The following is a 13692-nucleotide window of genomic DNA, read 5'->3' on the forward strand; positions in this document are numbered from 1 at the left end:
CATGTGAGTGACTTCCTGACCTGCTGGCAAAAAGCTTCATGTGCTTTCTAATGTCTCCATCCCCCTAAGCCTTCTGACTCTTCCCATGACGACTGCTGGCTTCTGTCTTTACAACTTCCTTAAGATACCAAGCAGGACCCTGCGGGGCTCCTGGGCACGAAAGCCTTTCTGTGTCCCCCATCCATTTCTTGATTACAGGAAATAGGCTTCATTCAGCCTCCAGGACCTTCCCTGAGTTCCAACAGGCAGGATCAAACAGTTACTAATCAGGGAAGGGAGAGGATGCAGAGACAAGGGAGGAACAGTCAAGAGACAATAGCACAGCCTTGGGGCAGGGTCCTGGTTCCCCCTCAAGGGGCACACAGAACAATATCTTTGAGCTGTTTTGCAGATACTGAAACCCCCTCCAGGTGGGAGAAGTTAACTGTCTGCTGCCCACAAGCATGGAGACCCCAGACCAGTTGGAACCAGAAGATTGATGATGCCGACTCCCGATTACCTCACCACCAGCCAATCAGAAGAGTGTCCATGAGCCAATCACACTATCATGGAACCATTACTATGAAACTCCTCACAACCCCTCCAGGGTGGGACACACAGTCTTGAGGGCATTAGCCCGCTATGGCCCCCTTTGCCTGGCAAAGCAATAAAGCTGTTCTTTTCTACTTCACCCAAAACTCTGTCTCCGAGAATTAATTTGGTGTTGGGGTACAGAGGCTAGATCCGGCTTCACTTACACCTCTGCATATGTCCCCAGTATAAGTTTCTGGGAGAGCAGCAGCTGGGGGAGAAGAGAGAAGGAGGAAGGGGAGAAGGAGAAGAACCCAACGGCCCAACTTTTGTCCCGGGCTACGGTCCTCAGTCACGAGCAGTTGGATAGACTACGGACTGGCTATCCATAGTCCTGGGGCCAGGAGCCGCATGTTGACACAACGAGCTGTTCTGGTTTTGTGGCATAAACTAGGGGCCTGGTCCCTAGAAAGTATAACAGGAGCCAGTTCTGTGACGTTATTACTACCTTTCCTTATGAAGTATGTTTCAACAAAGTGCTCCAAGGAAATAGGATATTCTTAATCCAGTCATGCTCGGTGTACGTTAGCTGCACTTAAACTCCTCCTGCTAATTAGGACACATTAAAAGAGAAAGACAGAATCCAGAATATCTGCTAACTTCTGCTCTGTTCCAACTCCTTAAAGAATGACTTTCATTTTCCTAAATGAACATAAATAAGCCACAGAATATTTGTTTAATATAAACATTTATATGCTGCTTCTGTTTCTTCTAAGTCATCAATAAAAGTGACCTTGCTCTGGGCTCACCTCACCCTGATCACTTCCCTTCGCTCACTCAGTCCTTCATTCATCCAGGCGGTGTTTACTCAGTACCTACTGTGGAGACGCCATCACAGAGGGGTTATCAGCCACACCCCTTAGCTGGGCCATCACTGGGGACAGTTAACGACCATGACGGACAGGTAATCTTGCACCAGAACCAGAAGGGATGTCAAAATCATAACCAGTTTTCCTGATGGCTCTTTTGCAAAGATACCACGTGACAACCTGGGACATGAGCTGGCGACCTTGTTTTCCAAGCTCTTTCAATGAATGACTCTTTCAATTTCACAGATAGAAAAAATAAGTAATGCCTTTCCTGAGATCACAACCTACATCAGCCGTGAGTAGAAGCAGTGTCCTCACCCCCACTTTCCCATAAATACTAGCACTTCTATTAATTTGTTCCACCAGGGATAACTTTCTATTACATGTGACCTGAGACATGTGTAATACCCTTTGATCATTCACAGGGCAGGGACTGGATTTCTCCTCTCTGGTTAACAGCTGCACAGAGCTGTATCTTCTAACCAAGTCACATTCCAAAACATTTTTATTTCTCTAATCCTAAAACCAGAGGTCACTGCTATCCAGTGTATGTATTGGCCAAATCTGTTTGGAAGTTGCTTGTTTGTCTGTCTTGAACATTCTGTGAAATATAAATATTGTATAATAATGCAGGGGAGGCTTAAATCTCCTCTTCTAAGGCTCAACACTCAACCGCACTTCCAAATCTTGTCTGAGGCTTCTTAGGCTGGGGAAAAATGGTTTCGTTTCAATAAACAATCTTCCAAGATCAATGATGCACAAAGTACTTCAGTTCGAAAAGAGGAGACGAGAGGAAAGCCAAGTAAAAAGCAACTCAGACTGGAGGGCCTTGAAGCTGGGGGATTTTTTGAAGTCGTTCACAGATGCTGAATCTACCCTTGACAGGTCATTTCATCCCATTTAGCACTTTTTATTCTTTGTGTTTCGAAGCTCTAAAGCAAGCGGAAGAGGGAGGAAAGCTAACGTATCTGATAACGCAGTCTATCAGACTGACAACCTAACTGAAGTTCCCCTGTGGTGCAAGCGAGCCATGGTTCCAAAAAGAAATAACGCAAAAGAAAGGAAAAAGAGGATCACAGAAATCATGCCTTCGCGTTTAATTTCAGAGAAGAAGACCTGAAGTTGATTTCTGTGTAGATCAGTTGTGTACCAGTTGGGACACGGGTGCCCAGCCCTGCAGAGCAGTAATATGAGCTGGGCTTTAAATAACTGCCAAGTAGCCACGTGGCAGCTGGCGGCAGGCTGGAGAGCGATGTGGTTCAGAGTGAAGCCGCGTAACGAGGGCGCAAGAAGGGCTGGTGTGCGGAGGGCCGTTCTTCATTGCCTTTCTGTGCTTTCCTTTTTATATATATTTAAATGTATTCCCCATTTAAAAGGCACTAATTCAATTTGGATTTTTTTTTTTTTTTTGGTTAGCCAACCACATATGGAAACCCACCCCAGGAACCTCTGAGATAACTTGCCTTTGGCAGTCTATTTTCTATAAAAGGGACCTAATATTACTGTTGTCCCCCTCCCCCCAAGTTCTTCTGGCTCTCATCACACTCCTGGGCAATCTTATACACACAGAGTCAATGGGATGTAAGATGTTCCTAAAACGAGTGTAGGAATGAGGAAAAAAGAAGTGGCCCTGGAAAAATTATATCCACAATCTTTGAAAAGTAAGGTAAGAAGTCTTGGATCAGAAATTATAGAAACATGGTAATTCAAAACTAGAATAAAATAAAAATGAATATAATAGCAACGATAGAGAGCATGTACTAAGCAATTACTCTGTGGCAGGCACTGTTCTAAACACTTTGCATGACCATTTTTGCTGTCTTTACTTTGTGGACAAGGAGATTGAGGCAGAGGGAAGTTCTATAGTTGCTCAAAACCACACTGCTAATAGCTGAACTCGGATTCCAAGCCTGGCGCTCACTCTCTCTCTCTCTCTCTCTCTCTCCCTCTCTCTCTCTCTCTCCAGGGCCTTCTCTCTTAACTGGAAGGCCTTCACCCCTGCTAATTGGCACTCAGTGGGAAATCTGTTCTGAGCCAACCACAGACTGGACACTGCCCTGGGGGCTTTGCCCAATGATATCGTTTGGAGAAAAGTGAAGAGGCTCAGTGACCCGCCTAAGGGACCCAGATGGGTTTTCGGCTCAGAAGTCCACTGCCTTTCCCTACACATAGCTGGAGGTCCTCTCCAACACGGCGAGCAATGGCCTCCAATAATAAGGCAAGGAAGACACTCCTGCAAGGCGGTATCTGCTTTCTAAACAGTGGGCTTTCTATTTTGCACTCAAGGGGCATAAGCCATTCAAGTGGCTTCAGACTCCTATTGCCTCACAGCAGATTTCAGGTGACTGATGTCACTGAGTGTGCCACACGGACCTTGACATCTGCACCATCCCATTTAATGCCTGAAGCCCCAAGACTGCAGTAGAGGGAGTAGTCAGTGGAGGATCTAAGAGTAGCTCACTTTGTGGTTTTCCATTCATGCAACTAACCCAAGCTGTAGCCCTAATCATTCACAGAAATCTTTCTGTTTTTACTGAAATATGTTCAAAATATTTTCCCTCCACTATTAGGGAGAAGCCAAGTGGTATCACAGAAAGAGCATGGAGATTCAAACACCTAGAAAACCATCTCCAATCCTTCCTAGCTGCGTGGCCTTGGGCAATTTCCATACCCTCCCAGTTTCAGTGCCCTCAACTCCCCATGGGAATGACACCACCAAACAACGTATGAAAGGCTACTGGTACACAGGAGGTGCTCGAGAATCAGAGTCAGCCCACTGTTAATCTTGTCTGGACTTTCACTCAGTGGAAATCTATTATTTTGGGGATACGATTTGCAATTGTCCACAATTATTTAACTCACAATAACCTAGGGTGGACGTTCCCTATCATTCCTCCATTTTAAAATATGTCCACATGGAGAACAAAGTGACTCCAAAACAGTTGGCTCTCCAGAGTCAAAGACTCCAACACAGACCAGGCTGGCATGTGTCTGATATGTGCTGGCTTGGCTGATATTCAAAGAGTGTAGATAATCTTTGAAATATTTAATGACACAAAAATGTTAAAGCTGTCATATTAAGTAAAAATCTAAGTTTACAAAACATTTTTCTGGATGACCCTTTTGGTTACCTATTAGAACCATTTATATACCGCTTGACTCTAGTGGTGGAATTATGGGTGAAATTTGTTTCTTTCTTTCTGCTCATTTGTACTTTCTGAATTGTTTAATGAATATGTATTGCTTTTGTAAAGAAACACAGTTTGGAGAATTAAACAGTTTTTTTAATGTCTTTTTTCTGTCCTATTGTGTCTGTGAACAGGAAGTAACAGAACTTGGAAACTGTATTTTTCTGAGAGCTGGGTAGTTAGTGAAATTGTAGGCTTTGGCGTTCACACTTTATGATTGAAACAACAACGTCATGAAGCAACCACATTAATGAGAAACATCATGCTGTCATGTGGACAGGCAAAAGTATTAGAAATCATAACTGTATTGATAACGCTATTGATCAATCAAAACCTACAGTATCTACAAGCATAAGATGTACCCCATATTCCCAGCAGCCTTGAGTTGGTCCACTGGTTGTGCTAGTAAGTCAGTCAGGCCAAGTAGAGAGAGAGTAGTAAAAAAAAGACAAAAACACAACTCTTCTATATATCCTGTTTTAAAAATAAACTCCTCTAATTTTACTACTGATGAATTAAGAAATATAAGAATTTCTTAGAATCCAAACTGAGCCAAATTTTAAACCCTCTTTCTGATAGTTTTATTTTATCACCCCTCTTCCATATACTGTACTTTTCCTTTTATCTTAGGGTATTTTTCCAGATCAAAAATACAGAATCCAGATCCAGGGCTCTAGTGCGGTATCTGGTATGTCTTCTGATTGTCCTTAAAGAGGAAGAAGCTGAGTATTCCCACCACACCAGTGAATGGCTTTCTGACAGTCACCAGATTCCTCTAGAAAGGAATAAAACTAATGCCATCAGATGTAAGCAAGAAATCTCCTTCTCAAACACCTGTCTGGAGAAGTCAGGGAGTATTGAGCTTTACAGCTTCACTAGCAAGATGGAATCGTCTACATAGGCAGTAAGATCCTGATGGATCCACACTGAGACACTGAATCTGCTGTCCTTTCTGTTGACTCTCTGGGGTCCTCTGTACACGCTTGGCTGACAAGCAACGAAGAGTATTACATTTGACCTAGACAAGGGACTTGCCAAACTCTCTGTAACCCCAACACCTAATGTTGGAACAAGTACGTGGTAAATGCACAGCCGGATCTTTGTTTGTTTTTGTCAAATTTAATGTAACGAGTGCTCTCCACATCCTGGGTGTTTTTAGACATGGACCCCCTTTGAGGGGCGGCAGGTAGCGCTGCCCCTCCACACACACTGGCAGCTCCTTGGCTGCACTCCAGCCATGCCTTCCCACATCATCAACTTTCCCTTTGGACAGGATAATTTTCAAAACACACATACTTGCTCTTATTCTCCCAGGTCTTAAGAATGCTTTCTCTGGTCCTCATATCCTCTTCCACCCAGGTCCGTGACTGCTCTCCTTCAAAGACCACCTTCTCTTAGAAGTTGCACAACAAGCTTTCTCCACCTCCTCACCTCTCATTAACTCCTCTTACCAATCAAATCTGGCTTCTGTTCCAACTGCCATGCCAAGACTTCTGCTGTCACTGTCACAAACAACCTCCACGCTTCCACAGCCTAAGGTCACCTTTCTTTCCTTGTCTTAGTCATCTTCTCAGCAGTTCCTTCTCAAAACAGTCACCCCTCTGGGCTTCCTCAGTCTCACATTTCCCACCAATCCTTCCATGTCTACTTCTGGCCTCTCTTCAGGCTCAGTCTTCGGCTCAGTCTCTAGATGTTGGGTTCCCAGGGCAGAGAGAGTCACTCTCTCTAGCCATCCTCCCTGGTGGCCTCATCTTTCCCATGGCTTTCAATCTGGTGACTGTCAAATGTAAGTCTCCAGCTCAGATGGTTCCTCTGAGCTCCTGATGGCCACATCCAATTATCCACCACCGTCTCAACTTGCACCTTTCACAGGCTTATCAACTATCACAGCATCACAACGAGCAAGGGATTCCTTTCTCCCCCAAGCCTTTGCCTTCCTCTCGTCCCTGCTCCAGTCTCTTCCACCTACTCACTCACTGAAGCGAGAAATCTGAAGGCGATTCCTTATTTGCCCCTCTCTCACCCCATAGCCAATCCACCAGCAGGTTCTTTCAGTTTTACCCTTCAGACTATACTCTAATGGCTCAAGGGTTCTGAAGGATGGGGCCTTTCCTACTTCTCCAGCTGTACCACAAACCCTCCCTTCCATGCCAGCCACACAAGCCACCTTGCTGTTCCTAGAACATGCCAAGCTCCTTTTCACTTTCAGGCCTTTTCTCCCCCGAGTTCCCCTCCCTGAAATCCTTTTACTGCTGCTTTTCACCCAGATGGACGCTTCGTATCTTTTATGTATCAGAATACTCAGAATTCTCTTCTTAGAAAGAAATTCCCGGACTATCCAACAGTCATGGTTTTATCTATCATTACGTCTTGTGTATTTTTCTTTAGAGGCTTTATCACAATTTATAAATTCATAGTTATTTTTTGTTCACTTGTTTGTTGTCTATATTTCTTCCTTGAATCCCAGTTTGAAGAGTGACAATTAAAGGTCTGCTTTGTTTAGTTATACCCAACATCTACTCAACATCTAGCACCATTTGTGACATACAGTGTGTACACAATTATGAGTGTATACACAATTAGTGTGTATTTGTTGAATAAATGAGTAAATATTTTAGATGAAGAACTCACCAAAATGAGGTGGAATAACTTTCCAAACCAAAAGTTTAAAATCCAGAATCGGAGTGCAGGTCTTCAGATGCAGACTTATCACCTTCCCCACCACACCATAAGCTTCTCCCTAAGGTGAACCAAATAAAGAATCTATGGGGGGATCCACTCGGCTTAATGTTCTGCAGGGGGATTGAATGAATGTATCAGCAAGGCATGCTGCTTTATAAAGGAATCCTTTTATCCAGCAAAGTTTATAACTGTTAAATATTCACCAACAGCTATCAATTGCTAGGTATCAATTGCTAGAAGATGTTCAAGACAGGGTCACTGCCCTTGGGCCTTCACAGGGTAAGAGTTCATAGTCCACTGCACATGCATCACCACATATGCCCTGGATCCAAGAGAGAGAGGCCATGACACCACTCACTGAGTCTCCCCAATACCCCTCACCCTCCATGGGGACAGGCATGCAATAGCATGAAGATGACATGTGTCCTCCTGTTCAGCAAACCTTAAGAGCTTGGGAATGCCTGAGACAGACAGCTATGTGGAAATCCACAAACAATAATGTAAATGTAGGCATTTCTTATATATATACATGTATACATTATAGATTTAAAAATATTTTTATAAATACACATATATTATGTATATAGGTACATGTGTATTCAGACGTATACCTACTGACAAATATACAGTTTTATCCAAATCCAAATACATATGCATACATACCACATATGTATATACATATAAACACACACACACAGAGATTAATCCAACTTTCTCTTTGACAACTCTCCAGATATTTACATACACCCGTAAAAATCTTGAGAAAAAAATGTCTCTTGTATTTTCTGGGGGTGAAGACAATATGCCAGTATTTCTTATAGTGTCTTGCATATCCCACAGCAAAATATGAGGGAACAAGCATTATTCTTTAAGCTGTACTGTACTCTTCTCTAAGCTGTATTGTTTAAATATCTATTTGTTTAGATAGTCTGCAATACCAATGCTATCTGCAAGCACTGGTGAATTTTTTAACAGTGGCAGTCTCTTGTTAGAATTAATGGATAAAGAAGTGCTAAGAAAAGAAAAAAAAAGAGTTGCCATATAAAGGAAGAACCATTAACTCCTGGATTCCCAGAAGAATGGAATATTAAAAGTTTTTATTCTATTGCAGTGAGTCTTCTCCCCCCCAGATTACCTGTACAACACTCAGGAGCAGTGCAGGATGCCAGTGGTTCCAACCATACTTATCTCATAAAGCCAGTTTAGACTATCGCTGTCATTTGTGCGAACCAGAAAAACCATCACTTCAAGAATTAAAAATCATTCTAATTTACTTCCTTATAGATACCTTATAGCTACTTATAGACACCTTATGTATAATCAGCCCTCCCCTCCATATGCACCAGTTCCACACCCACAAATTCAACTGTGGATTTAAAATACTAGAAAAAAATTTCAGGAAGTTCCAAAAAACAAAACTTGAATTTGCCACGCTGGGATCTATTTACATAGCATCTACATTGTATTAGCTATTAAAAGGAATCTAGAGATGATTTAAAGTATGGAGGAGGATATACATAGGTTATATGCAAATACAATGCCATTTTACATAAGGGATTGAGCATCCGTGTATTTTGGTATCTGCAGGGGTCCTGGAACCGGTCCCCCATGGATACGGAGGTACTGAGGGAAAAGGCACTCTCTCTCTCTACACACACTCCCTCTCTCCATACACACACACACACACACACACACACACCCCACACATATATATACATATACATGTGCAATAGAATTACTAGCTATACCATATGATTCTTTACAACCAGAGGTGGATCATTTTACAAAGTTCAACCATCCAATTGCCCCTTCAATTTTGCACGTGAGGGGAAAAAAATGACCCTTCGAAAGCCAGAGGGGGCCTCTTGTACTCCTCTGTCATTTCAGACTTGTTCTCTCTAATACTCCCATGTCCACAGCCAGCCCAGGCTGATCGTAATGGTACAGCTCCTACCACTTGCCTAAGTTGGCTAGTTCAGAAGCTCTAAGCTCTAACTGGACGTTTTTATTCTTTCCTCTTTCCCTGCTAATCAGATTAAATGTTCCTTTGTTTAGTTTATGCTCATTATAATATGTATGATGTTAACTACTTCCCCACCCTCCTTGGTTTTTAACATATCTAACATACCCTATTCCTAAGATTTTGTTGGAATTTCTCTGCCTACACTTGATCATCACTGAAAAAATGTCTCCATATATTTAACTCCTTCAGACAATCAATACAAATTTAGTTTCTATTTCATCTCTTTCGTATGAGATGCCATTCCTGGTAGAGCCCACCAGGGGAACAACTATGTCACTGTCCCTGAGAAACCGAATTTTTTTAAAATGTGCTATTCAAATGTATTGATTTCCACTATTCACTTTAACTCTATCCAAATTTATAAACGTAACACACACATACACACACACACAAAGTTGATGATAGATAATTACCAAACATTGACACCTTTTCCATCATAATATACTCTTGTAAGTGGATTTAATCTTCAAATTCAGTAAATACATTTCATAGATTAGTCATAAAAGCAGCCAATGACCAGTAAGAGCACACCTAATAGTATTATTTAAAGTCCTACGCTCAACCCCAAATTGAACACCTTCATTCATTGTCTCTGGAGGGTTTCCTAGCCAGTTTCCTGTGCTCCCTGCCACATGACTGAACTAAACTCCTTGGGCAAACACGATATGGAGAGATCACAGCCTTCACCAAAGTCCAAGGACATAACTCACTGCCCTCTTTCCTCACTCTTTCTAGAAGTGTCACCAAAAAGATATCTTATTTGTTGAACTGAAACTTTATGACGCAAAATCAATCCTCTTAAAAAGATTTTTAAGACTTCATTTGAAAGCTTTTGGAAATAAATCAATACACCAAATAGAAAAATAAAAGGAAACATACTACCCCAAATGAGATAGAAGGCTGTGACGAGAATATATCTGCTATTTTTAAGTATATTTTACTCACTGACACAGCAAATACAACTCGCCTTCCTTTCTTCCATGGATTGCTGGTGAAATAGGTCAGGAAATGTGTCTGAACTCATGTGACCGATGCATTACACCTATGAAACACTTCCAAAGTGTGGATCTGTGTAAAAGTGTCATGTACATCAGATATTCAGCCAACTGCCTTAAGATAAATATATGGTAGTCGCATGAGTATTAGAAAGTAAGATTAACCATCTGAAAACTACAAATATTCAAACCTTTACTAAAAGCAGCTTGCATGTGAAATTTAAATGATGTATATAATACATAGAAAAAGGCTCCATTCCAAAGTTCCACAAAAAGGAATTGTATTTACAGATGACATGAACTAAGCAAATACATCTAGCATCGTCTGGAAAACTTAATAGCATGCCACAACTTAATATCACAGTCAATATGCATAACAGAACCCATAATTATTTTTGTAATAATCAAGCCAAAAGCAAAGAAATAAATGAAGCAATATAAAAAGGAAACAGAAAAAGACAAAGGAAAGGACCAGGAAAACGTTTATGATAAAACTGAAACGGCTTCAGAGACCAGTTAAGGCCCTGAAGTCTTCTTTTTTTTTTTTTTTTTTTTTAAACAGGCAAGTCCTGTCACTAACCCTTAAAATGCCCTGGTGATCTGCAGATACCTCAGATCTTCACTCTTCCCCCAGAGCGCCCTCCCACTGAAAGAAGGTTTAATGGAAAGTACAAGATGTGCAGAGAAGATTCAGGCAATCTCCCCATCATGGGACCCCGGGGTGAAAGCAACAACGCCTCTATCCTACAGCGGCTTCTAGGTGGTCACCCTTTAATGCGCCTCCGAGTCAGGCCCTCGGTATTCAAACAGCTGCGGAGTAAAATGCTGTGCCTGAAACACAGTCCGCACACCACGCAGGGCCTCTGTTCCTTCACCAACAGGGAACTCCTCGGTCGGGAGGCTTCCAAAACGCAAATACGACCTAGGCTTCTCAGATGGATTTGATTTCAATCAAAATTAGTGCCAAACAAAAATCTTTGATATGCAGAATGTCTACTCTAGTGAATAATAAAGAATCATTCCCACAACCATCCCCCAAAAAGTTATCTTCCAAGAGGTTAAAGGAAAGAGCAGATCTGTAAATGTTAACATACCTGCTGTAAAGCTGAAGACAGGGAGGGACGATAGTTAAGGGAATCAAATGATCAGAAGGACTATAATCCATAAGGTCCTGGGAAAAGTTCACATTTCATGGTCTTTAATAAAGCAAGGCTGTTATCCTCATCTGGAAGTACTTCGGAAGTTTATAGTTGAGTGCATATTAAAAGCACATTTCGTCAATAAATTTTCACATGCTGAACATATTAGCAATATAATTTTTAAGTGAAATCTAAAAATATCGAATAGAATCATGTACAAAGTGAAGGCGCTTGGTTTTTACATGTTTTCAACCATATTACAAATACAATTAACCCACTTGAAGTTCATAAAAATCCAATCTTCATTGTATGTGATTTGGTGTACAGATTTGCTTCTTTTAAATATAGTTTAGGATTTATGTAAGCATGCACAATTAAGTGAATACGTTACATAACCAAACTTGTTTTTGGTAAGAAAGCGGGATAATTGCACGTTGTTTTTGTTGTGACCCACTGTAACTGATGAGTTCACGCAGCCCCTGCTACAAGAACAACTGCTGTCTATTTTTAAATAATGAATAATCTGCTCACAGGTGTCAGTACGTGTGTATGTGGATATTTATGTGTGTGGAGAAGAAATGGAGTAAATTCTCTGACAACATTTGTTTGTTGTTCTTAATTAATCTCCAAAGGACTTTTTTTTTTTTCTTTGGCCATTTGTACATCATCTTTGGAGAAACGTCCGCTCAGGTCCTTTGCCCCTTTTTAAATCTGGTATTTGCTTTGTTGTTGTTGCTGTTATTGTTGTTAAGCTGCAAGAGTTCTTAATATATTCTGGATAGTAACCTCTTTATCAGATATGGGATTCCAAAGGATTTTTTTAATAGCAGCAGAAGTGAATGCCAAGGAGGACGCTTAACTCAAATCATGATTTGCCCCTGGTGACTGTTTTCTGCTACTGCCAGGCCTTTGTTACCCGCAAACTCTAACAAGTGCAGTGAAGGGAAGGCCCATGTTACCTGCTCCCTAAAAAACTAGATTCTTGAGAGCACTTAGATAAGATGGAAGCAAGATGGAGTCTGGAGAGATTCTCGGACCCTCTTATTAGAGAAGATCACAAGTAAAATGCATAATTCACATAGCAGCTAAAAAGTTACATCAACTCATTCTATGCTAGGATCATGGAGACAAAATTTTTTAAAAAATGCTCTGTTTTAAAATCTCTCAAGAAAATACTGGTGGCAACAGTTTGATTAGTGATGTAACTGAATATGCCGTGCAACAACTAGAAATAGTAATCCAGCTAGCAAAGAAAAAAATATCCCCGCTGGGGCCAGAAAAAATGACCAGCCGTACAGCACAGAAGGGGTGAAATCCAAGCAGTCTTTCATTTTCATGTTTTTGTAGCTTTCCATGTCAGCCACTGCCTGGACCCAGATGACATACAGCATCACCACCAGGGAAAACAGGATGCCTGAGAAGGACAAAACAAAAGACCTTTAGCCTTTCTGAAGATGTCTGCCCAAGAATGCTATATCAGACCAATCATACGCCTGATGATATAACTATAAAAATATAATTCTAGCTAAATCACCGACTTTGTGTCAGACCTTTTATTGTATGCTGTATAGGCACACCATTGATCTTTAGTTTTCAGAGCACTGAGGTGAGGGCTACAGCTGCAGAAGAAAAACGGCAACAGATGGCGTGTATTCACTGAGTGCTTACTGTGTGCCAGGCACTGTATTAGGTGCTTGTGAGCTATAAGAGTCAAAGATCCCTGCCTAGCGGAATTTATTTTCTAACATTTATCCATTTTTACTGTATGCCTCGTTTGTGACAAGCACTGTTATACATTATTTCTTTCAATATATACAATAAACTTGTGAAACAGGTACTATTAACCCACAGTTTTAAGTATATGCAAACTCAGCTGGTAGTTTTTTTTTTTGTTTTTTGTTTTTTTTGCTGTGTTGGGTCTTCGTTTCTGTGCGAGGGCTTTCTCTAGTTGCGGCGAGTGGGGGCCACTCTTCATCGCAGTGCGCGGGCCTTTCACTGTCATGGCCTCTCTTGTTGCAGGGCACAGGCTCCAGACGCACAGGCTCAGTAGTTGTGGCTCACGGGTCTACTTGCTCCGCGGCATGTGGGATCCTCCCAGACCAGGGCTCGAATCCGTGTCCCCTGCATTGGCAGGCAGATTCTCAACCACTGCGCCACCAGGGAAGCCCCAGCTGGTAGTTTTCATAGCTGACTTTCAGTTCAGGTCTTTCTGACTTTTGTTATATTATTGTAACACAGCTAACTGGTGTTTCAGTTACATATGGCAATGAAAATAGAAGGCAAGGT

The 13692-nt window shown here is 41.6% G+C and overlaps 1 protein-coding gene across 9 annotated transcripts in view; it reads right to left on the reverse strand.

Moving 5' to 3' along the window:
• The window catches only part of TMEM182 (transmembrane protein 182), a 390855-nt gene that overhangs the window by 315438 nt on the left and 61725 nt on the right, over positions 1-13692 (reverse strand). For 2 of the 9 annotated variants that reach the window (XM_057558317.1, XM_007172113.3), the window contains one exon: positions 10439-12820. The exons of the other annotated variants lie outside the window; for them this stretch is intronic. In XM_057558317.1, coding sequence (XP_057414300.1) covers positions 12600-12820 — 221 coding nt within the window. In that variant the 3' untranslated portion in view covers positions 10439-12599. Of the gene's footprint in view, positions 1-10438; positions 12821-13692 lie in introns of those variants that run through there. 9 annotated transcript variants of the gene reach the window in all.

The sequence above is a fragment of the Balaenoptera acutorostrata genome, chromosome 12, assembly GCF_949987535.1.
Source record: "Balaenoptera acutorostrata chromosome 12, mBalAcu1.1, whole genome shotgun sequence".
NCBI classification, from domain to species: Eukaryota; Metazoa; Chordata; class Mammalia; order Artiodactyla; family Balaenopteridae; genus Balaenoptera; species Balaenoptera acutorostrata.